The sequence below is a fragment of the Cynocephalus volans genome, chromosome 1 (genome assembly GCF_027409185.1).
Source record: "Cynocephalus volans isolate mCynVol1 chromosome 1, mCynVol1.pri, whole genome shotgun sequence".
NCBI classification, from domain to species: Eukaryota; Metazoa; Chordata; class Mammalia; order Dermoptera; family Cynocephalidae; genus Cynocephalus; species Cynocephalus volans.
In genome coordinates this window covers 203,959,126-203,985,298 of record NC_084460.1, presented here as the reverse complement: position 1 = coordinate 203,985,298, position 26,173 = coordinate 203,959,126, and the positions used below count along the sequence as shown (strand labels likewise).

The 26,173-nt window shown below is 39.2% G+C and overlaps 1 protein-coding gene across 1 annotated transcript in view; it reads left to right on the top strand.

Annotated features, from left to right (window-relative positions):
• Positions 1–26,173, top strand: part of NCKAP5 (NCK associated protein 5) — a 787,163-nt gene that overhangs the window by 626,693 nt on the left and 134,297 nt on the right. The window contains exons 8-10 of the mRNA XM_063085140.1: positions 7,621–7,689; positions 17,043–17,081; positions 24,730–24,849. Of these exons, the coding sequence (XP_062941210.1) occupies positions 7,621–7,689; positions 17,043–17,081; positions 24,730–24,849 (228 nt within the window). The remainder of the gene's footprint in view (positions 1–7,620; positions 7,690–17,042; positions 17,082–24,729; positions 24,850–26,173) is intronic.

Below are 26,173 nucleotides of genomic sequence, written 5' to 3'. Positions count from 1 at the left end.
TAAATATGGCTGTTCAGATTATGTATTGCCATGTAACCAACTACCCTAAAACTTTAAGGCTTAAAACACCATGTTATTTTTCTCTCAATTTTGTGGGTTGGAAATTCGGGAAGAACATAGCTGGATCGCTCATCTCTAATCCATGTGGTGTCACATGGATTAGGGCTAGAGGATCCACTTCCAAGACAGCTACTTTTCTCCTGCATCTGGCATTCCAGTGCTCCCTGGCCTGACTGTCTCCACAAAACATCTCATCCTCCAGGGTCGCTTCGTGTAGTTTGGGCTTTCCACCACCTCAAAAACTCCAGACTTCTTACATGGCAGCGCAGGACTCCACGAGCTAGGGTTCTGAGAGGCCCAGGTAGAAGCTGAAAAGCTCATGACACTTTGGCCATGTTCTATTGGTCAAGCAGGTCAATAAGGTGAGCCCAGGTTAAAAGAGATAAGTCACAAAGCACTTGCAGCCATCTTTAATCTACCACTATGACTATTCTATTAATAAGTACAGTTCACATTTTTAAGCATGGAGCAAAAAGTCAGCCTCCCATACTGACCAATATAGTGGTTTTATGTTTGGAAACTGAAGAAATCATAATAATAAATTAATATTGACATTTACAAAGAGTAAAATTTGATTATCACTTGTTTATTAATTTCTCATTTGTCTATAAGGTATTATATAAAAAGAGATAACATCAGTATGTATCCACATGTATGACCACCACTAAGAAGACATAAGTAAAAATGCCTTACATATTATTCCAAGAAACTCATCAATATTAAGTTAATCTGAATATCAAAATGAGTTTGTTTCCACCCATAACTATAGTAAAATACACTAATTTAAATCTCACTCCTTTGAAAAGAGGCATATAAAGCATGATCCCTGTTTCAAAGGGCTTACAGTCTAGTTGGGGAAAACTAATAGTACTCATGAAATTATTAACCTCAATTGAAGGCATTATAAAGTATTAAAATGTGTGGCCCCTCTTTAGAATATGGTTAAAACTAGTAAATGTAGGAAGTGGAGTTTAAAAATCACTGTTTGGCAGCCACCCCGGTAATTGTTGTTCGCAAAAAATTATCAACAGATGCTAAAATGAATGTACCAAAGTGTATATATTTGCAGTCTCAAGGAATCGGTATATTTACATAGTCTTGAAGTATCTTTCCTTGAAATACTTATTGACTACAAAGGCAATAAATAACTACATAGTAGTGGAATCTCACAGATACCACCTTAACCATGTGATCAAATTTAACACACTAGTAAGGGATAAATTGGTATCATGTGCCTCCTGATACACTGCACTGACACAGTATCATTGCTGTGATCGTCTGGCCACAAATACTTTAACTATGAAAAAACATCAAACAGATTCATGTTGAAGGACAATCTACAGAATAACTGGCCTATATTCTTGAGAAGTGTCAGGATCATGAAAGACAAAGACTAAGGAACTGTTCCATGTGACAAGGGAAAACTGGGAACCTTGATTGGATCCTGGACTGGATAAGGACACTAGAGGGACAACTGGTCAAATTTGAACAAGGTCTGTATAGTAGATTAAGTATTGTATCAATATTGATTTCCTGAATATGATAACTATGCAGTGGCTATGTAGAATATGTATTTTTAGAAAATACACACCAGAGTACTAAAAGGTAAGGGGGTATCATGTCTGCATCTTGCTCTCAAGTGTTTTTTTAAAAATTATCTCTAAGTGTAGATAGTTATAAAACAATCGATAAAGCAAGAGTGGTAAAAAGTTAAACTTTGGGGAATCTAAGTATATGGTATAGGGGAATGCTTTGTGATGTTTTTGCAATGTTTTTGTATGTCCAAATTTTTAAAAATTTAAATAGGTGCCCCCATTTAAGTTTTGTAGGTCCACATCTGAACCAGACCACAAAAACTGAGTAGGATTTAGAAATGCCAATGGGAAAGTGAAGCACACTCCATGCTAGAACAGCAAAACCAAAGGCACAGCTCAGGAATGAGACAGGAGCTCTGTGAGATAAATAGGAGTGGGGACTCGGGAGATAGTGTGTGCTATGCAGCAGCAACAGCAAATACATGAGTTTAGATGGATGAGTGGGGACAGATTATAAGAAGGGAAAAGTCTGCAGCAGAGCTGTTGGTTTATACAGAGGGAAGATTTTTGTGTAGAACTGTTTTACCTTTGGTCCGTGGAAAAAAATGTATTAAGGAAATTTATGGTATAGTATAAAAAGATTTTAAACATAATATGCACTTAGAGAATTAGTGTAGAACAGCAATTTAGAAGCATTAGTTTGTTCAATCATTTGTAAGCTCTGTCCAGCATATCTATTCACTAAGCAGAACCTCTAAGAAATATAGTTCCTTTTAAATATATGTTAATTCAAACCCCTTTTCCACAGTAAATCAAAACAATATGGGTTTACTCTATGATGTTCTTTGATTTTATAAGAACTTTTAAGGGTTTTGGAGATGAAACATATTCAGATCATAATTTGGAGTCACAGAGAAGCCACACTGAGCAAGGAAATCTTCTAAGTCAGGGATTAAGTCTAGCAAAAGTTTTCAGTTGTTGTGGAAGACAAAGCTGGACACACAGATCCACTGTTACATTTACTTGAATGCTGTAATTGTGTCCTCTGGGTATATTGATTTAATAACATAGTTATTTAGAGTGGAAAAGACCTGCACTGTAATTTCCATAATTCTTAGTAGTGACACCTACATTTTCTCTTTGCTTTCCTGCTCTGCCTTATCCTTTCCCATCCCTGCTATACAAATATTCACTGTTTCTTTAAATCACATTTAATTAAAAGAAGGTTTTGGGGGTGTTTTTGGGTTTTTCTTCCCGTTCTCTCATGTTGGGAGCAGGTTAATCCTGAATCTCTAATAAATGCAAATGGATTAAAGAAAATCATGAGTTCAAGATTATTTTAACTTCACTGGCATAATTGTTAATATCTCCTGTGTCCCCTGGGATATGCAGGATTACATCAATTACATCAGTCTCTGTAACTGAACACAGTAACCATAAATGTGACTATTGTGTCTTCACCAGCACCCTTTAGGTATTTAATTTGCTTGGCTGTAATAGATTGTCAGAGCAGTAAACGTGAGACAAGTAATGCAAATGGTATAATGATGGTAATTATCTAAATGGATCGATCATAGTGTTATTGCAACGTGATAGTACAGGTAAGAGCAAGATATAGACATCTCATATAAATTCCCATTTTCAGCTTTATTTCCTTACACATTTTTCCCAAGACATTTAAAGTGAAAACAACATAAACTGGCATTGCCATTTTCTCCTTTATCTCTTCCCATTATCCTTTGTGCTATTGCTTTACTAAAACCAGTAGACCCCACGAAAGCTAAAATTCTCCAAAGAAATCAGTGACTTTATAGAATCAGAATTCTAGCAGTTTCCCCTGTGATTCATGTTATTCAAATATTTGAACTGGAAGTCACTTTGTAGACTGACTAGTTCATTCTCTTCATTTAGTAACTGAGGAACTGTAAACCCAGCAAGGTTAAATGACTTGCTAAAAGTTACACAATCTGGCATTGCCCAGTAAAGTGCATCAGAATGGAACTGGAACCTGGCACCTACCCTCCCCCTTGGGCTGGGGGGGACCTCATTGGTTCCACCAGCTGTAGGTACAGATGAAATTCAGTGTGACAGGACAAAGCAATCCCTGAAGAAAACAGCAACAAGTCAGGAAAAACCTAAAGTTTAGTTTGGGTGGGAAGTGGACAGAAGAAACCGCCTAAGGATAATGAATACTTTAAAAAATCCCGACAGGCGATCAGCATGAGAACAGAAGGATTGGGTGGTATAGCAGAGGTCTGTCCATCATGAGAACTGAGAGAATGTGGCAGGATCCCACCTCAGCGACTGGAACGCTAGGGGCTTGCTACAGCAGGAACTCAGGCCCAGAGGAACTAAGTCAAGGGCAAGGATTAAAACTGAAACCTGAAGAAGAAATAGGTGTTTGTGTCCTTGAGCTTGAACTATAACTAGGTTGAGATGAACTGACTTTGATCAAGATGGTGAGAGCACCTGACTTTCCCAGCGGTTTTCCTCAACTTTTATGCCTCCTCCTGGTTCAGTCTCTTCACCCATGTTTCATTGGTGATTAAAGTAACAAACTGATCTACATTAGAAACTTGTCATGTATCTGCCAGAGAAAACATTCAAATCACTGGGAAATGCAAATAAAACCACACATAACCCACTCATTCTGCATTATTGAAACCAAAGAACACTCGAATTTCAAATCACTGTAGGAAGGAAAATAAACGGCACATACCCACAGCCCACCTGCTGCAAGCCTGTTGCCAGGGAAGGTGGGAGTGGGGGGTGCCGAGGAAACACACCCAGAATGAGCGAGCCCAATGCCGCGCAGTCAACACTGACCACAGTCGGACACGTGGCAGTTCCATTGCTGGCTATAGGGCAGGGCTTGAAAGTGTGCAGAGCCCAGGTGGCTGTCTCAGAGAAGCGACATGTCTGGGGAGAAGGAGAGGAAGAGAAAAGGGAGATGCCATTTGGATACATGGGTGTGAAATGAAAAAGGGAGAGGAAAATTCAAAATACTATAGAAATAAGAGAATATAAGACCAGCCTCCCCCAATCACTCATTAAAGAGGCTAAAACAAGGCTAAGGGCAAGGGTGGAAGAAGCCTATGTGAACATGATATGCACTGGTAAAGTAGAAAGAATGCAACTAAAAAATGGTAGGAACAAAGAGAGGAAGGAGAAAACGTGATTGTTGCATGTATAATAGGAGGAAGTCAGAGGATTCACTTTTAACTAGACAATAACAAATAAAGTAAGACCAAAGAGGAGATAACGGACCCTATTAAAGAACCTGGAAGAGGTGGACAGGGAAAGGGTAGGAGGGAGAGGGACAGCTCACTAAGTATGCACCTTTTAGTATAGTTCTGACTTTTGGAATCATGTTAATGTTTTATATATTCAAAAAAAAGTGAAATCAAGAAGAAGGAAATTAAATTTGAATACCATCAGAAACAAATTAACTGAACTGAATTTCAAATGAATAGCATAACTACACTGAAGGCGCTGGGTGGAGGGAAACCAAGCTATCAGCTTTTTAACACATTATTTTTCCTATGTTACCTTCATCCTGAAGAAAAAACAAACCATGAACTCTTCTTAGTACTGACTGTACTGTCTTTTGTAATGTAACAGTTTTGTGTGCATTGTAGGATTGAACAAACAAGTAAATACAACGATGTTGGGAGCCCATGTTCTCACTGTAGAAAAAGGGAGATATGAATATGAAAAGAGGAAGGCAAGGAAAAATTCTGCGGGGCTTGGGGCACATGTGCTTGTGTGTGTCTGGGGGAGAAATCATTCCTCTGAAAGGGACTAGAAGCAGTGACTTTTTGGTAGCAACTGGCACATGTTACCACCCAGATTTTGGTTTCCAAATAGCATTCCCCAGCTAAAAAGAAGTAAAATTCCTTGGAGAAATGGCTGATTTTATGGGTGGGATGAGGAAAAAGCAAGATTGGCCTGGAACATCTCCCTGTGCCAAAAAAGAAAGAGTTAAAAATGATAAAGACGGGTCAAAAAGATAGGAAGCCAGCCTACAGAGGCTCACCTGCCCAAAGCTGGGGCAAATGGAGTATCAAAATTAATACTTATAGTAATGGCTTTTAAGAATCCATGTATGCATACTATAAATAAATAGGAAATGCACTTCCTTACCATAGACTGTAAACTCATAAATGTAAATAGAATAATGGAGTTAGAAATCACCATTTGCAATCAGGGTAGTCATTGATTCAGGCAAGAATCATTGATGATTGCTAAAAATAGGTAGGTGAAAGCTTGATGAGCAATAGGATATTTTCATAGTCTCAAAGTATCTCCTTACAAATCATTTATTAATTCTAAAAGGAAAGATAATAACTGTACAATGGAGAGATTTGGCAGCCCTGCACCTTAACCGAATGATGAAATTTAACATGTCCAGCAGCAGGATGCATGGACATCCTGTGACTGATATGACACACTGAGAAGGACCCAGCATCACTTCTGTGCTGTCCACGCCAAATGTGTATGAGGAAGCTTCAGACAAACACAAATTAAGGGACAATCAAATTAAGGGGACTGGCCGCTACTCGGGAAGGAAAGGAGGGGAAGTGAAGAATAGCCATGGATAGCGTGAAAGACAAAGGAAATGTTCCAGATTAAAGGATGCTGGATGAATGGCAATGACAGTTGAATGCAATGCATGATCATGGATACGATTGTGAACTGGAAAAATTTGCTGTAAAGACATTATTGGGACAGTTGATGAAATTGGAATAAAGACTGCAGATCAGATCATGGTACTGTATTAACGTTACATTCCCAGAAATTGACAACTGTATTGTGGTTTTGGAAAAGTTATGTATGTCTTTGTTGTTTGGAAATATAAATGGAAGTACATAGGGATAAAGGGCATTATGTCTACAGCTTATTCTCAAAGTATAGAAAAAAAATGAGAAGGAAGGAGAATGATAGAGCAAATATAGCAGAATGCTAACAATTCATGAATCTGAGGGAAGGGTATGTGGGAGCTCTTTATATCATATTTGCAAACTGTTAGTTTAAAATTATTTTTAAGTAGTTAAAAATCTGATAGGGTGAAACTAAAGGAAAAGTGTTGATCTATGTACTACCTAAAAATCACACTATACTTTTGAAAATAGTGACTTAGATTCCATACCTCCACTTCCAAATGTCAAGCAGTGTTGAAGTGCAGGGGTAGGTAGAGCCAAGTTTGCTGGGGGGTGGAGAGGGGGTGGGGCGCATGTGGCCATTGTGGGCCACCTGGGAAGGGTTAACAAGCACAGCTCAGGATTCAGCAGGCCCACAGTGGAACCAGGTCACCAGATACAGAGGAGAGTTCTTATGCCACCATTTCATGTTCCTTCTAAAACCTAATATGCTTATACTGATTACTTCACCTCCCCCTAACCATTCCACATACTAACCTAGTAACCATATTGAACATTCACATTCCCACATGGCTCTGAGGAGCGTGAAGCAGTAATTTAAAAAAGAGGGGTGGGGAGAGGGATGCTTAAGTATAGTTCAGGTCTTACATTTCTCATTATCTTATGTTCAAAAGTCATTGATTAATAATGAAAATAACACATTCAGTTTACATTGGGAATTATGCTTTCATGACTTTACCTGAGATTCTTTTCTACGGCCTAAACAAATATTAGGCTGTGAGACTGTGACAGATCCTAATGAAGTGGATTAAGGCATTTCTTACATTTACATTTTCATAGAATGAAATAAACATTGTAATCTTTTTATGGAACACTCTCACATCAAGCCATGATTTGTATTTCTACCTGTTCAGAATATCAAGTTTTGCATTTCTTTAAAATGCAGTGTATTTTTGTGAGCAACTTGATAAGACAGAAGTCATCCCTGCAATATTTATAATAGTACTTAGAGCACACTTGTCAAAGGTACTTCTAAAAGATTGTTTTAGATCCTAAGGAGATATATTTAGTAACTGTATTGACTAAGTTGTCACATAACACAACATTCCATTGATTTATTTGTGTTATTTTTGTATCTTCTACAGGCAGAGAATTCAGCATTGGCTTTGGAAAATGAAAATCAAAGGGAGCAGTATGAGAGATGTCTTGACGAGGTAAAGTGGGTGCAGAGGCTCATAAGAGGCTGGATTAGTTAGGGTTCCCTTAAGCATGTTTTAGTACATGTGTCACCAGCCTCCACGAAACATTCCCATTTTCTTCTCCAAGGGAACGTTGTAAACACATAGCCATTGAGAAGGAACAGTGTGTGTGTGTGACAGTGTGTGTGTGCGTGTGCGTGCGTGTGTGTGCATGTGTGTGTGTGTGTGTGTGTGTGTGTATTTGTCTCTCTTTCTCCCTTATTCCTTATACAGGTATCTGTAAATTCCTTTTGGTTATTGTTTAATATTCCTGGGGTATAATTCACTGTATGATAAATTCCTTCTGTCCAATAAGAATGTTCCCTGCCTATGAATGACAAAAAATGCATCTTCAATTGGACGCCATTTCTGAGCACATCCTTGATAGAGTGGGTGGGGACACTGTTCACAGTCAGCAGCCTGAGGGGAAAAATCAGTAGACTGAGAGCAAGCTGAGAAGAAAAAAGAAGTGAGGAAGAAAATAGGAGAGAATGGAAGAAGACAGGGCCACACGCATGAGGAAGCTCGATAAATGTGATGTGATGATAATGAAGAGAGGAGGGTGATGTGGTGGGTGTTGAGAGTTCTGGCAGGTGCAGGGAAAATTGAAGTGTGTGCAGAGCCCTTGGCTCCCCCAGCCGTTCCCCCCCATGCCATCAGGGATCATGCTGTACTGTACCTTCCTCCTGGATTGGCCGTTCGCCCCGCTCACACATTCTTATCTGGGCACTGTCAGTGATTAGAGTCATTATTTCAATGGGACAACTTCTTTTGTCATCTTCCCTATGCCTAAAATTCACACATATTCTGGGAGATTCATTTTGAGATTTGTTACAATGTAGGTGACACAGACTTTAGAAAAACAAAAACTACCTTTAATCTGGTTTCGTTACCTTATCATGGAAATTAACAATATGTGTTCAGTCGTTTTCTCTGCACTGATAATTAAGAAAACCTTTTCCAACAAACCCTTCTTGATATTTCTTACCCTTTCCATCTCCCTCTCCTCCCACACACTATCCCAGAAATTGATGAATTGGACCATAAAGTACACAGGCTCAAATCCCAACTGGGACACCATATCACCACCATTTACCTCTCATCCCTTCAAATTGGAAGTAATCTCTCCTCGGAGGTCCGGTAGTGCTTGATGGTTTCCTACACCAGTGGTTCTTCATATGTGGCCCCTGGATCAGCATCAGCCTCCCCAGGGACCTTGTTAGGAATTCAGATTCTCAGGCCCCACCCCAGACCTCCATAATCAGAGACTCGGGGGTGGGACCCAGCAATTGGTGTGTCAGCAAGCTCTCTAGGTGGTGCTGGTGCACACTACAGTCTGAGAGGCACTGTCTTCATATCACAGAAAACTTTGTATTAGTTACTTATACGTGGTTGAAGCACTCTCGAAATGTCCCCAGAAAGTTATTTGTTTAATATTTGATATTTTAATTGTTTAATATTCCCAGCCATATACATTAGTTAATCAGACAAAATGGTGTTTGCAGTTGTCTTTCCTGTCAGGACTTAAAAAGACCAAAATAATCTTTACAGTGTCCAAAGTTAAGAGAATCACTGAAATTAGTTGACATAAAAGAGAGCATAATGGCTAGGAGTCTACTGAGGCCATTTCTGTAGTCCTCACACCTACCCCCTAGGCTCTTGGTCCAATCAAAGTTTAGGGCAAGAAAGACAAATAGATCCAAGGATATTTAAAGGAACACATCATGCCTTTGGCCATATGTATTGATCAGCAAGGTGTCACCTTAACCTCTTGCACAGAAATTTCTGATGAGACTTTATGTCTACTAAGAAGTCAAATTTACGTGACTCGCCACAGAAACTTTTTGGTAGTCACAATTCTTCCGCAGGTCATCCCCCCCATCAAAAAGCTTACAACATTTCTTAATGGAAACTCATAGTCTATTTTCTGTGTGTTCCTGTGCCTGTGTTTTATAGGTTTTATCAGAAGGTGTTAGACAAAACATGAGTTTTCACCCACACAACGATTTCATATAAAGTTTGCACTGAAAACAGTTTTTAGAGGGAGAATCCCTCTGTTATTAATTGCAAAAATCAACTATTAACAAAGAATCACCTCTGAGCAACACAAATGTTTTATATTCATGAACACTGGCTCCTGATTATACATGCCAGTTGTTTTGTAACTAATTGCGTGTGGGTAGACAATCTATTTCTATGCATTATAAGAGAACACTCTCAAAGGGGTAGTTGAATGTAGTAATAATGCCAACTGGAAATTCTTTTCAAGGCTTTTTATACTAATTAGACAAACTAACAAGGTAAGGCCTCATGTAAGTTATTTCCTTGTGAGTGAATTTCATAAAACATACACAGGTGGATAAAATGTAAATTCAAAATGTTCTTCAGTCCTTTTTGCATTGATTGTTACTTTCTGGGAAATGAACATATTGAGGATTTGGGGAAAATACTTGGGAGTCTGAAATTCCCTCTGCGTGTTTAATAAAAGGGTGCATTTATTCACAAGGAAACAGACCCAAATCCATAGACACACACACACACACACACACACACACACAACACCCTGGCTTGCTAGACATGCGCACACACACAAGAGCATACACAAACACATGCACTTCACCATCACCTCTACTGCTACCTATCTCATCTCCTTGTCTTGCAGTACAAGGGCAAAACCAAGGAATAATCTTGTTTTTCCTTGGGCGTTTGGGGGTTTTCACATTTAAGTGCAGTTTCTTAGTCCAGCTATTTGACAGGCAGTTTACTGGCAAGCTGCTTAATCACAGTATTGCTTTGGCCACACAGTTCCTTTCAAACCAATTATTCCCATGGAGAGGAGTATATTGACATGTGTAAAATAAGTAAAAGAACATCTCCTAAAAACACTGCATTTCATTTAGATGGATTCAGTTGTGTCCTACAAACCTTTACTGGGTGTCAGCCTCACCCAGGCTCTGGGAGCTGAGAAGCGAGAGGGATGGGTAATCACCGAGTAACCGAGTGAGAGAAACAGAGCAAATGAGCTGCACTGGGGGACTTCAGGAACATACAGGGCGGTCACCAAAGGGCAGGAGGAGCAGTGGGTGGGCAAGCAGTGAAGGGGGCAGAATTAGAAAGGGAATCTTTAGCAGGAGGAGCTGGAGCAGGTGAGGTTCAAGATCCAGAAAGGCGAGTGCTTCTCCCCTTACCTGCACGTTGGACTTACCTGGGGAGCTTTAAAAATACTGCTGGGTGGGTCCCACCTCAGAGATTCTGATGTCATTCTGGTCTGGAGTACAGCCTGGGCGTTTGAATTGTTTAAAGCACCCCAAGGGGTTATAATATTCAGCTGAGATTAAGAACCGCTACAGTTAGGTTCTGTGAATACTGTGCTTTACAGAATGTTTTCAGAAGGTGTCAGGAGGAGGATGAAGGCTCCTCTGCCAAGCTTAGATAGTGACAGAAGAGCACAGCCCCATGTGGGAGTTCTGGGTTATTTCTTATTCCTTGACAAAGTCTGAGTTAATATAGAGCTATAAGCAAAACAGAAAAACAAAATGAACAGACCAAAAAAAACCCCATCCCAGTGTTTCTCAAAGTGTGTGCCCGCGCCCCCCTGCATCAGGGTATGTGGTCATTGCTGAAAGTGCCCGGTCTCAGACCTCTCTCAGCCCTTCTCAATCAGTATGTGGGGAGAGGAAAATGGCAATTTCACATACATTACAGGTGGGACTTCTTCCCATGAATTTGGAGAATCTGCCCTCCCCTTCAGACCATCTGAGCTAGCCTGTGTTCTTGCAGTCAGTGAGGATGCTGTGGTTGAGTTCTTCTGTGACCTCTGCACTTCAGAGCACAAGGACATGGAAAACTTGACCTTTAGATGTAGTTCAGAAATAGAAAAAAATCCGGAATTTCTTTTAGGCCAAGGCTAAATACCGAATTAGGTAGTTAAGAACAGTTCTCACTTGTCTCTCTGACCCATATGCTGTGTTCGTAGACTGATTGTGGAATCGCTACCAGAATGTTCTCATGCATACCCCACATCTGAGCCCTACATAATCTTTAAAGTCACTGTCTTGGTAGATGTAGATGGGAAATGATCCTGCCTATGGCTTTCACATGCTCTAAATGCCCATTTCATGACTGGGTCATGAAATTAACAGACTATCTACACCTTCTTGTATGCCTCAGACTTCAGCAGCCTTGAGACAGCACCTGCATTCTGTTTGCCATTATTTCTCCAGAACCCAGCATAATTCTTGGCCTGTACTAGGTGCTTAATGCATATTTGTTGAATGACTAAATGAATGAATGGAGATTATCAGCAGGAAATTAATTTCCAAATTAGATTTTCCCCAAATCCCACATACGTATTTAGCCTAATTTCTTCAGTTATCTCCTCAGAGATGAACACTCATTTATTATGTACCAACCCAAAAGATAATCCAAAGACTAAATCAGCTGGAAAAGAATAGTTGACCCACTTAAAAGAGTCTAATTTCAATTAGAAAAGACCACATGGGCTTTTGACTAGGAAGATGGATTCAAAAACTGTCACAGCCACTGTCTTCCTGTGTTATTTGGATGGGGCAATGTATTTATCTGTTCGAGTCTTTCTCATTTGAATTTTACAGGATTGGTTTACAAAATAAATGAATATTATAGGTGCTTAGTAACTTGTATTTATATGTGTATATTATATATATATATACACACACACACACACGTACCCCTTATTTCTTTACAAATAAAATCTCTTATTCTTAATCCATTCTTTCTTAATTGCTTACATGAAAATGCATCTATTCTCTGAAGTTTAACTGGCCTGATTCACATTTAACATTTAGAGGGTGACAACTTTATATCAGGTCCTGTCCTAGGTGGTTTCTCTGAGTATGTCTGTGATCTCGTACATTTTTCACAACTTTAGAGGTAGATGGTTCCTCTGTTCTGTGGATGAGAAAGATCTGGTGGCTCTCTCACCCCTATACATGTCAGTATATAACCAACACAAGCAGTTTTTGAACCCAAGTCTTTCTTGTAATTCTGGCCTGAAAGTCCTCTCACTTTCCCCCAGCTCAGAACAATAAACCAAGCTCAGAGGCGCAGAAAATTTCTCCAAAGCATGTTTTCAAAAATGTATGTTTTATCGACCAGTTTTTTAAGTTACCTTGCTGACGGGACAGTTGCTTTGTATGATGACATAGCACATGAAAGTATGGAAAACAAGACCAGCAGGCAGGAGAAGAGGCCTGTCTGAGCAGGATGCCTTTTGAATTCCTCAGTCCCCCACCCGCCACCCCAGCCATTGGCTGTCTTCTCAACATGGTGAGGACTGGCTCCTCTCAGTAAGCTCCCTAGTGTGGCTTTCATTCAGCCTCAGACTGTTTTGCAGTGAAAATACCAGACATCTCTCCTACCCCAACTTCCTTTCCCTCTGCCTTCCTCCTTCCAGGGGAGTGCATGGAGGAGCCATGAACCCTGAAGCCTGTTGGGGACGAAGGGCAAAGTCTCATGTGGGTAAAAGATGAGTTGTGTATCAGAGGAGCTGGCTTGTCTGAGAGAATTCTGAGAAGGAAGCAAGAGCTGTGCTTAGGCCTTCTCCTTGGCATCACTGTTTCACCTGCAGCCCTGCCCCTCTCCTAGGAGCAATGGAGAAGTCTACCCAAAAAGCATAAGGAAGGTTGTGCAGCAAGCCTGGGGCTTAAGGACTGCTTGCTTTGCTCAGTGTGGCTCAAAGCCCTCTAGCCCAGCCCATGGGCTGTTTTTCCTTTCTTTGGAGAGGAAAGCTGTCCGGTGATACTGGAAGTTATATGTTCTCATTAGCTGGGCCTGCCTGTGTGTGATTGTTTGCAACCCAAGTGCTTAGGGCATAATGCTAAGATGAGGGCTGGGACCCATTCCAGGCATCATCTTGTGAGCCTGTTAGAGGTTGCAGGGAAAAGCTCCAAAGGACTGTTCTATTGATGCATCTGGGAAGCTTAGCTGTTAGAAGTAGTAATGAAACCTAGGAAACTGTCTTTCTATACAGTACGATGGAAAGCATTTGTATAACCTGTCTGATGTTCTGCAAAGAACTTGTGCGTCCTTCTGGGTAATCTAAACCCATGTCACTAGGTAAGAAATAATGCATTTGTGTATCTTTGTTCAATTCTCAGGTAGAGCAAACAATTGTCCAAAGCACATGCCAGAAGGAACTGTGTCAGATATAGAGTCTAAAAGCTTATAGGGCAACTCCTTGGATTGCAAAGATATAACAGGTTTCCTCTTGTGGGCTGTTACAATTAGGATATTAGTCTGTGTCTCCTGTTAAATCATGGGTAGGGCTATTTTATGGGACTACTGTTACACAGAATGGTTTCAGTAAGGGACCAGTTTAGAGGAAGAAAAGAAAATATTGATATGAGGCAGTTTTATGATAGTGTAAATCAAATCCAAAGTTTGAAATCCAAAAGAAATAAATTATTTATGGTATGAATTAAATTTGGTACATTGTTCCTGATTTAACCTTCATAAATAGTTCAGTTCTTTTGTTTTGTCTCATTTGCCAACTGAAATAGATGATACATAGTTTGACTTTAAATTCTCAGTTACTTAAAGAATTGTAATGAATGTTTAAAAACTGAAATGTTGTCACAATTATGCTGTTGGTCAATTTGTGTGGGCTGAAAAACATTTATCACTGTTGTAATCATGTATGAATAAGGTGATAAAGGAAAAATAAAGCACCAGTTAGTGAAAATATGTTTTACTTTGGTCTATGGTAGTTCGTAGGTATGATTCTTTAACTTGGGCTTCATTGAAAAATAACTGAGAATACTTTTTCTTCAAAACCATAGTTAGCTTCAATGAAAGGACTTTCTTTTTTAATTAGTGTCAACAATGTAAATTTGGAAAGGCTTCTGATGGGGAGAATATTTCCTCTTGTGCATATTGTTTAACTAATCAATCTTGGGTAATCTGATTCTGGTCTTTTGCTGCTTGTGGTGTGAATGCCTACTAACCAAAAGTTGATGACAGCCTGTGTTTTAATTTTCTATAGACCTGTAGCCAGCTGTCATTAAGGATGTGCCATTTTGTCCGTATTAAGTCAAGAAACAATTTAGCTCCATGAGAACATTCTTACTATAATCTGTTTCACTATACCAGACAGGAAAACAAGCACAAATACTTTAGCATCACCAGAAATAAATTTGTTACTAGGAAGGAAAGATGAAAGTGTGTCCTTCAGTGTTCAGTTGAATATGAGAATTACCATGGTGATTACATGTTTATTACAGTGTGTCATAATTGTTTTATAATTATATTATAGATATAATTTAATTCTTGCCAATGGGCTACCAGTTATCACTCTTTGAAGTCAAGGTTCAATATCCCAATCATCTAGCTTTGTAAGTAGATAGTCAGAAAATTTATATTGAATAAATGAAGGAAAAAAAGAAGGAACAGAAGTACCATATATCCAGGATATTTAAATATTGTGCCTTGGTCTTTACTACTATCAGTGTCAATTAACACTGTGAATGTTTACAGCTTATGTATTGACTGACAAAATACTAACTAACCTGTTCACCCTAATCTTATCAGCAATAGCCATGTTGGTACATAGCTTCAAGGTTATGGTGAAGTTTAGTAAGTTATTCTTTGTCAAGTGTTTTGAAATCTGCAGATAAAAAATCTTATCACAAATACGTACAGAACTGATGAATGGTTATCTGGAACAAATGCCATATCCTTAAAAATAGCAAGGACATGTAATTGGTTTTACATGTGGCCCTTAGCTAGAATTGTGTTATACGCCTACTCCTAAACTGATCGCTGAAAGGAAATAGAATTGACAAGATTAGCTTAGACTAATGAAGATTTACCTCCTCGGGATGAGGAGGATCCCAGTTTCCCCTGCTGTCCCAAGCTGCTGTAAGAATTATATTTGGTTGCACACTGGAAGAAACTCAAAATGACTGAGTATTTCTCTCCCACATAGAAGTTTGGTAGACAGTACAGCCAATGACACCATCAGGTGCCAATAATAACTAATATCAGTATTTTCTTTTCTTTCTCGAAACTGGTCCCTTATTTAAACTGGTCACTTACTTATTATCTTAGTTTTCTACCCAAATATTCTCATATTAGTCTCTTTTTGTGTTGCTATAACAGAACACCTGAGACTGGGTAATTTGTAAAGAAAAGATATTTATCTGGCTCACAATTCAATCCTGGGACAGCAGCATTGGTGTGGGCCTCAGGCTGCTTCCACTCATGGCAGAAAACAGCAGGGTGACCAGCGAGTGCGAGGAGACCACATGGCAAGAGGAAGCGAGAGGGTGGGGGGAGGTGCCAGGGTCTTTTAAAAAACAAGCTCTCGTGGGAACTAATAGAGTGAGAAGTCACTCACCAAGGAGGTCACTAATCTGTTCATGAGGGATCCATCCCCATAATCCAAACACCTTCCAACACTGCCACATTGGGGATCAGATTTCAATTTAAGCTTTGGAGGTATAAACATATCCAAGCTATAGCAATAGTAAACATGTGACTTTCATTGTGAGGGTAGCTGCTGAAGCACCAGCCATCACTTTGATGTCCCAGGCAAGAATAGGAAAAACAATGAGCTCCCTTCTTAGAGACACCTATAAGCCCAAGAAAATAGTCTGCTTATATCTTATTGGCCAGAACTTTGTCACACTGGGACACTTTGCTACAAAAGTGAAATGGGAAATGTAGTTGGATGTTCCCAGTCAAAAAAATGGGGTTCGCTGCTTAGGAGGAATGGGGAAATGGAGATTGGAGTAGACAACTCCCAGACTCTATTACAGGTAGCGGCAAGGCATAAATGATGACAAGGAGGAAAGCAGGCACACAGGAAGCCGAGTTGCCCCCATACTCGACTATTCACCCTATCTCTGTTGCAAGTAATTTAAGCAGTGAAATAGACGGCAAGAGATTAGGAAGGAGAGGCTAAGGACACTGTAAATCAGCAAAGTGTAGAAACTGTGTACAGATAATTAGGATCATGTTTTGCACTATATCATTTTTTAGCTGTCTTGGAGTACTTTACATATGAAAGAGTATTATTTTTCCAAATATGGAATGTGAAAGTCAAGGTATGAATGATCTTTCCAGCTTAACTACCTTAATTAGTAACAAGGTCACCTTTGGTAAAGGCAAAATATTACCTAGAAGGATAAGCTTATTATGAAAAGAATCTGATCCTCTAGAAGTAGAGGAAAGAGGCACATGAGGCCCTAATTAGCTATAATAAGCTGTGGCATACTTATTGGTAAATTAGAGTCCATGCAAATAAAATCTCATTATTATAAATGCCAACTTTTTTCCTTTATTTTTTAAAGGTAGCCAACCAAGTTGTTCAAGCTCTGCTCACTCAAAAGGTAGGTTACTTTCTGGTTTTGTTCTTTTTAAACTACTTATGTGACTAGATTGGAAGTCATATTGTCAGTCTAGGAAATCGTGATTGATAGATGCAATACTTTTCTATTTATTCACTTAGGTTAAAACTGTGTGTATTTTAGATGGCATGCGAAGTAACATCAATGACCAATATAATTGTAAAATTCAAACTCTTGGTAAAGTAATAGAAAGCCTTTTGATGATGAAAGATTTCCAGGTACCCAGATGAATAGCAAACCCATCATTTTTATGTGGTAAATACAAACTTTAAATATGTTGGCAGATTCTTCTGCTTCCTATAAAATAAATGACCTCTTGTGGACAGCATTAACAGAAGCCTAGAAATCAGCAAAAGATCTTTGAGATTGGGGAAATTATGTAATTTCTCTGAGCCTTAGTTCCTCTTCTATAAAATGGGGATAACATTCCCGCCTCCCAGGATCGCTGTGGCAATCCTATGACAGGAAGCACGTACAGCAGTTCCTATAGGACTCAGTTTGTGGTAAATATGAAATAAATGGGAACTACAGTGCATGAAATTTCTACACCTACTCCTTTGCCACCTTCCTATTCTACCTTCAGACAATACAAGTTCACATTATTGGGACACAGCAGGTAAATGCAGGTCATCATTTGCCCAAATTTGGCTGGTTTAGTGGATTTTATTGAATGTTTCCCATCTCTTGTCATATTTTTCTCAGAGGCTAGATTCTTATTCCCTCAGATTTTGTTTATTCTGATTTCTCTCTCTGTGAAATGGAGATCTCCTCTCCAAAAAGAAATCTTAGATCATGCCACATATTCAGGAGGATGTGACTAACGAAAGCAGAATAATTTATGCCATTTTGTTTTTTTAATTGAAAACAATTTTCTTAGAGGTTGAGCACGTCTCATGGGGATACTTAATAAATATTACTTCTAATTTATACTATACAGGTATTGTGATAATATTTTAGCTAGACTTTCTTCCCTTCTACTTCTATCAAAATGTCATGCTTCCTTCTACAAATAATTTTTAACTGCTTCAAGCTTTATACTAACATCACATAAAGACATTTGTGTTCACATATGTAGAGTTAGACTTAGGTTCCATTGTAACAGTGATTGAAAATAGTGGTGGCTTAACTTAGCTAAAATGTTTTCTTTCTCACATGTAAATCCACAGGCAGGCAGTACAGGACTGTTACGTTGTCCCTGCTCCATAAAGTCCATGGGTTCCCTGCCTTCTATCTTGTTGTTCCATGGGATGCAGCCTTCATTTCCAAGGTCACCTCATGGTCCAAAATGGCACCTCTAGCTCCAGTCATCACATCCATATTCAAGCTAGCGGGAAGGAAATGAAGAATATGAAGAGGGTAAAGGAAGACTTCCAAAAGCTTTCATATGTCCGTACTCACATCTCCTTGAATAGACCTTAGTCACAGAGCCACACCTAAGGAAGCTGGCAGTGAAGTCTTTTTTCTGGGTATGTGCCCAGCTGAAAATTGATTGTCGTATTACTATAGAAGAAGGTGAGAAGAAGATATTGAAAGGCAGTTCACAATTTCTGCTGCAGCATATTTGAATGCCTTTTCTTTTTCAAAGGCTTTAATTTCTCCACTGCTTTCCTCCTGTTGGAAACTGTATGCTGGTTTAGTTACAAACCTAAGGAATGAAGGAAACACTTTTGAAGCTCTAGGTGGAACTGCTGAAAGACTTCTCATGCCTGTTTTTTAATGGTGCCTCAGGAAAGAGACAAGGAAGCCAGCTGGTACAAGAAAAAGGAAAACAGGACCCTTCAGGTCAGCCACAAAAAATAGCTACACAAATTCAAGCAATAACTAGTAAACAGATAAATCTACCTTGGTACAGTTAAGCAGTAAGACACAGAAAGATGTGCTACTGTGAGATAGCATACCTCAGGGACACTATAAGGCAGGAAGAGATGCTGGGGGCTTTTGGAGAGTCCAAAAGAATCATGTTCTGCAGAAATGTGTCTCTCTTGGTTTTTATAGGCACCATAAAATTGCTACAAAAAAACTAAAATTTCTTTTTAATTAAGAGCAAAATATAGGAAATAAAATGTGCTCCAAATGCAGATGAGAAAACTAATTCTGAAGAGGAATGTAGCTGGCACAGAGTGAAAACAGAAGTATTGAGTGATTTATTCAACTCACAAAAACATCCTTGAGGTGAAATTGTAGGCATAACTATACAGTTTTAGAATATGTCATTTGTTATGACACAAAGGCAAATCTGCCATGTCTTCAGCTCTTCACTGGACAACCAAAACAGCATTTTTCATGACATATCATGAGTCGGCCCAGATAAGCAACCTGAAGCAACAGAATATGCTAATACTGATAGAAAAAATTTTTTTTTAATTTCTAAATACTTATCAGTTTCTGTTAAATGTATACATACTGTCCTAGTCAGGTAATTCAGTTTATCCCAGAAACCTGTGGATTCACGTAGGAAAACAAATTGTACCCTTTTAGATCAATAATGCTAAAGTGACAATGTTAAACCCAGCTCGCTTCCATTTATGCCTTCAAATCATAGGTCCAAGTCTACAAGTGCAAGTGAAATCAATAATCCAGGCTAAACTCATATTTTTGTCTGAAATATATTTTATCTTCATTAAGTTGGTTACATGTGCTGAAAATGTAACTCTCCTAGGTTCCTCAATGTGGGGTTTTTTTGCCACTAACACCAAACTTGGAGGAAATGCCTTTTCCCTGCATTTCTTTTCCTCCATATCAACAGTCTCAGCCTTATTTGCACGTTCTTTAGAGTAACCAAATATTTATATGGTGTTTTTTCTTCACCAGCATGGGATGAGGCTGTTGTGTGGTTGGATCCAGCAATACAGCCATTTGTATAGAAGCAGAAAACAATTTTGTAGCTTGTAGCTGAAAGAACTCCAAACCCCTACATGTTTCCCTTGTAAGAGGGGCAATTGGACCATCTGTATCCACTACTCTAGCCATGGTGTATGTAGAATCTGGTTCCTGGAGAGGATCTTTTAATATTTACTGGGCATTTACAAGCAGTCAGATCCCATGTCCAGCACTTCAAATGCACTAAGACATTTTGTTCTCACAGCAACTCTGCGAGGTAGAACTAGGAAAATAATTTGCCCATAGTTGTAATTTCTAGACATGATAGAGTCCATGCTCTAGCATGTGGCTGTCGCACTGCACACCCCATGCTCTTACCACTGCACTGATCTGCCTCCACTATCCCATTTAATCACTTACTGGTTTTCCCCACCATAGTTTAGTAACAGAGAGGGATGCCATGAAAATCAGCACATGGGTTGAAATCCAACAAAACCAAAAGGCAAGGTAGCCAGTAGGCTTCTTAAAACTTCTGGAAGCATTGCCAATCCTCTGACATGAGTGGAGTAAAACTGACTCTGTAAATTTGGAGTCAATCTTTCTGAGAATCAATCTTATTTTAGACCCTAGAATTTCACAATTGCCAGGGACCTCAGTGAGCATTTAATCCTAAGATTGTCAACTAGCTGTGGTAGTAGAATCAATTAACTGTAGTTACAGAAACTGGGTAGCCATCAGCTAGATTAAAGATGGTTTAACAGGAAGTCCTTTAGGATGAAAACTTGAAGTATTCAGTTTGCCACAGGACTCACCACTTTCTCTTCATTATTCTTATTTAGTTACACATTTATGTCACCTTTTCTGCCCGTTAGGTATTTGATGTTGAGGCCCTTCGGCAGTCTGAGATGTGACCAGCCTTTTCCAGAAATGGCTCTTTTTTTTTTCCCTACAAAAGTCTTAGCATCTTTGGCATAGATAAGGATGTATCAGTGTAAACCACTTAGAAGAGATGTGACAAGAAGAGACTGTTGGGTTTTGGGGGTCATTAAGCTTCAGGGGAGGAACAGGGTGGCACTTGACAAGCCATCCCAGGAAGCAAGTGAGACATCTGATCTCTTGCAAAGCCCAGTTTTGTGCAGTTTCCTCATCAGAATAATTCACTTCCTCAAGGTCATGGATAATTAGGACCAGAGCCCAAGCCCTCTAACTCCCAAAACAGTGTGTTGCCATGACAGACACTGGCTTTGAAAAAGGTATACCACTGTAATATCATTTTTACATGATAAAATCAGATTTAGGTAGTTTTCAACAATACTCCAGCGATAATGTCAATGTATGTCCTGCTTCTAAGCAATCAGCATTCTCTTAAATTTACTTCAGCCTGGAGTTGATAATGGTTTTACTCTGAAGTGCATGAATTAACTGTACTCCCACAGGTGCTATTTAGAAGTGTGTCCAGAATCTTCCCCACCCCAAATACACATGAAACTTACCAGGATAACATTATGTGGATCCTCCAAGGAAATTACGGTCTGGAATCATTGAGATGGACAAGGGTGCTTTAGACCAGTGTGTCACATTACTCAGCACATTTTGCTCTTACATTCAGCTATAATCCCTTGATCTGTGTTTCCAATTGATAGTGACATGCACAATGCATGCATGACAGGTCTCCCTATTTTCTTGAACGCAAAGGCCACTATACTTTCTTACAAGTAATTAAATGTAGTCAAATCTTTGTCATTATTTTCTCATAGAATGATATGTCATTGCTCCTTATATATACATATAACACAACCCTATATTTTCAGCGAATTCCTCTTGTTGAGGCCTGAGACATACTTAGGAAGTCATAGAAAGAAAATAAGTGTTGTGAAAGAAGACAGATGGTCCAGCCCCAGATGGTCCCAGACTGTGGCATCTGAACAGAGAAGAGTTATTTCTTTTCTAAAGCCTCTTGTGCTGGCTATTCTAGGTCTTGCCTCTGTAACTGACAGGGTCAAAATAGTTGCTCTTGTACCCAGTCTAAATGTGTCCTATGCTCCTTTATGTCAGAGGGTTTCTGTTATGAGCACAGAGGAAACAAGGAGAGCCAGTTGCCTCCCTCTGCCCGGGTACCACCATAGTGATGAGAGAAACAGATGGTTTTTTCTGTCCACTCTGGTTGTGTTTAGTGTGTGCACATGGATGGCTTTGATTACACTTTCTGAGGATGGCAGCTCCCTAGCATCAGGTACCATCCACAGCTTGACCAAAGAGAATAAGAATATTAAAAACAACACAAGCAATTATTTTCTATCTGCAAATTTTCAGACCAGTTCATTTCTGTTTGTCAATTATTATAAGCCCAGCTTCACATCCCCAAAGCCTCTGGATTCCCTCTGTGTTGCGCACGGAGCTGGATGAGCCAACAGTGATGAACAGAGTTCTCAGGGTCCATAAATTGTGTTCTCTCTAATGAACTTTTACGGTGCCTTAAGTAATAGTAATGGCCGTTGAAATTTGGGCACCTATATAAAAACTCTCTAGCGTGTATATTGATATTGTTTCTTTTCTTTTTGTTCTCTTTTTTATTTTTTTTAACCTATCTGAAGAATTTTCTATCAAGTTTTTCTCAGTTTTGCTGCTAAAAATTGTGGGTGCTTTTGCTTTCGGGTCCCGTTTTTTCCCGTTTTAACTTGTCTGCTTCTGTATCTCTACCTAAAAATGAGAATGATTGTATTTTTCCACCCAATGGGCACTATTAATATTTATCTACCTCACAGTCAAGTTTTATTAATTACTTAATTAGTGGTAATAAAAACAATTAGTGTTTGGGAGCAGAGAGTGTTATATACATGCTAAGAACAAAAATTAGCATAAGTGAGACACAGAGGTTGAATTCTAAATAAAGAAAGCAAATATAACCTTGTAATTTGAGCAGTGAGTAGCACCCCACAATGTCCCTGCCAAATGACGTGTGTGCCCACAAGTACAAATACACACTTCTGCTCCTGTCCTCATGCCTCCTTCTGACCATGACATTTCTTTTCTCTGCTTTGCATTTGGAGGCACCAATTGAAAAACGTCCTATGCGTAAGCTTCACCCACTTAACTAAAAAAGGTGAGGAGAGTATAAACAGTGCAGTGAGCCACACGTTGGCCTGTTTCTTTGCCCCTTAAGTAAAATTAATGCTACTGGATATGATAATGCATGTTCATGTAAAGTCTCAGAAGCTAGATCTGTCTAGCTGCACAGTCAGTTGATCCAAGTTTATGGAACAGGCCCAATCACCTCTGTGCCTCCTGTGTAGGTGCAGGGGATCAGAGCTGTTGACTGGTGCTCTCCCTTGCTTGCAGAGCCTTAAGTTAGGCCTATACTTGCCCTATGTGAGAATAGGTAGGTCTACAAATTATAAGTGTCAGGAAAGTTAAACTGTCTTTATCACACCAGCCACTAGATAATAGAATTCATCATCAGCATCTCCTTCAGCGAAATAATTGCATAGTTCCTACTCCATGTTGTGCGGCATTAGGCAAAGGAGTAAGAAGAGAGTGTAAGAGCAATATGCCTGTGTGGTTGTTTATCTGGATATCTTCTTGTGCTTGCCTGTTGAAGAATGTGTCATCTAATCGACAAGATAAGGGTAGGGTACAAAAGATGCAATCAGTACAAAATAGTATATGCTAAATGTCATGGAGGAGGGATCAAGGGCATAGTAGAGTTCAGAAAAGGGAGAGTCCTTGAGGGATACCAGGTAAAGTATCAGAAAGATGATAAAGTTTGAATTGAACTTCGAAAAGCCAAACATGGACTGTAAGGAGGTAGATGAGAAGGGTAGGGGAGTGAAAGAGGGTGCAGAAATGCATAGAGCTTTCGAGAACAACAAGCAGGCCCTTGTTCTTTACACGATGAGAGCCGAAGACTTTTTTTTTTTTTTCTTAAACCCAGAAACAGTGAATGATAAAGTTTGAAACATAGAAAAGGTCAGCTTTTGAAGAACTTTGAATTTGGGCTTTATTCTGCTAGGTCTGTCTTGAAACCCCATCAAAGAGGGTGTAGACATTTAAGTACCACAAATACTTTTATCACAGGTCAATTTGGAAGGCAGCTCCCGAGTGGCAGCTTCCTTCCTAAGAGCTGGGGGAAAGGTCTCTGAGGTTTTTGAACTATTCAAAACAGCTGCTCCATAAGGATGCCAGGGTGGGGTTACTGCACTTCTTCTCCAGCACTAAGACCAAAAAGCCCCCAGGAGGTATGGAAATCCACTAGTTCAGAGGATGGGCAAGTTACAAGTGGCCTTTTAAAAGCCTTCACTTCAGCGTTACTTCTCTCCCACTAAACGCACCACTGACTCTATTATCCATAGCTCCGAGGATTTCACCTCGTTTCCACAAATGACAAGGGAAGGCTACATCCAAAGTGATAGTTTCTTTAGATCATCAGATCTCTATTCACTGCAAAAAACATTGTTGTCCTTGTGGTTTATGCTTTATGATTGCTTTTATGAAGACAGTGAAAAGGCAAAATATATAGGTGGAAACTTAAATTGACTTTATATTGCTAAGATTTACTGTCTTCAAAAATAGCTTGCTAGATTAATGCATTTCTGATTTCAAAGTGCTTTTTTAAAAATTGGTCTTCCCTGCACATAATAACTCTATCAGACAATGGTCTGTTGGAAGAAAACGTGTGTGATTTATTTCTGGGGGCTTTGAAGAATAAAAATACTGTTTTTTACTAATGTGTGTGAAATACAAATAAGGTTATAATATGCAAAGATGTTTTTCACTTATACACTTTTTTCCCCCTTCTGTGTGTTTGTTGTAGGATCTAAGGGAGGAATGTGTAAAGTTGAAAACAAGAGTGTTTGATTTGGAACAACAGAATCGAACGCTAAGCATACTATTTCAACAGCAAGTCAGACCAACTTCTGATCTGCTCCTCCAGGTATGTGTTAACGTGGAATACAATCTTTGCTACTGAAATACTGTTGACAGGAAGTTGACTTAAGTTCAAAAGTTACCAACATCCATGGGCAAGGCATATTACATCAGAACCCTGATTCTTTCTTCTCTCAAGGTATGTCATTAAAATTGAACATCTCTTAAATTCTTTAATTTTTTAAAGTTACATGCAGATAAGAAAATACATCAACAAAGAATAAACAGGTAAAAGTGACAATGAGACGGTGTCCTTTAGTACACCAAGTGGAGCTGTAGAATGGACTCGGAAGATAACTGATCGCTTTGGGACCAGTATTAGTAGCCTTGCACTGCACGATAAGCAAGAAGAGTTTTATGTAATGCCAAAGTATGTTTCTTTATTTCAGACTGTATTATCAAAAATACAGCTGTGGTTTATTTTTTTCTCTCTCTCTCTATGCAGAATTCCTTCTCAACACAACACTTTCTGTATTCTGTGTCTGTATTTTTGTTAAGTTCTCTTTGTCTAAATGTTCTCACTGAACTCTTTTTTTTTACTTGCCTTCGTAAGATGGAATGCCGTGGAAAGCCAAACCGTTTGAATCATTTTGAAGCTGTCTCTGACAAAGCACTGGAGACTGTATCTACTGCAGGGAAACACATGAATTGGTAGAGGGGGCTGGAGGGCTGACCTTTGCTGTTTCCAATTTTTTTGATCCTATTAATGTGCGTATTTGCTTGAACAAGCTCCTATGAGCCTTGCTCAGAGCCCTTCTGAGGCTAAGCTGTCAAAGGGTACATTGAGATTTCACAGGGCAGTATATGACTTACAAAGGCTAACCCACAGCTGCTTGGTCTAATGGGCTGAGTGGAAGGTCCTTCTCTAACTCTGATCATCTAGACTACACTGTTTAGCAGTGTAACCACCAGCCATGTAGGGCTATTTAAATTTTAAAAATGTAAATTCAAATTAAGTTCCTATGTCCAACTAGCCACATTTCAAGTGTTCAAAAGCCACATGTGGCCAGCGGCTACTGTATTAGACAGTGTATAAGTAGAATATTTCCATAATCGTAGAAAGCTCTGCTGGACAGTATTTTTCCAAACGTCCAAGGCTGTGTTGTTAATTTACCCATTGAATTTTGGCAAAAACATCTTAGCACTCCTCAGAGAAATAATGGGAAATTGCAATTCATTTCAGGGAAAGAAAGATGTTCGGTAAAGCTGAATATCAAAATGTAATTTGCCCCCCAAATTAAAATAAAACAGCTCTCTGAATAATAAAATGGATCTCATCTCTTAAATTAATTTCCTCTCTGTTTTATCTGTTGGTGCATAATTCATAATTT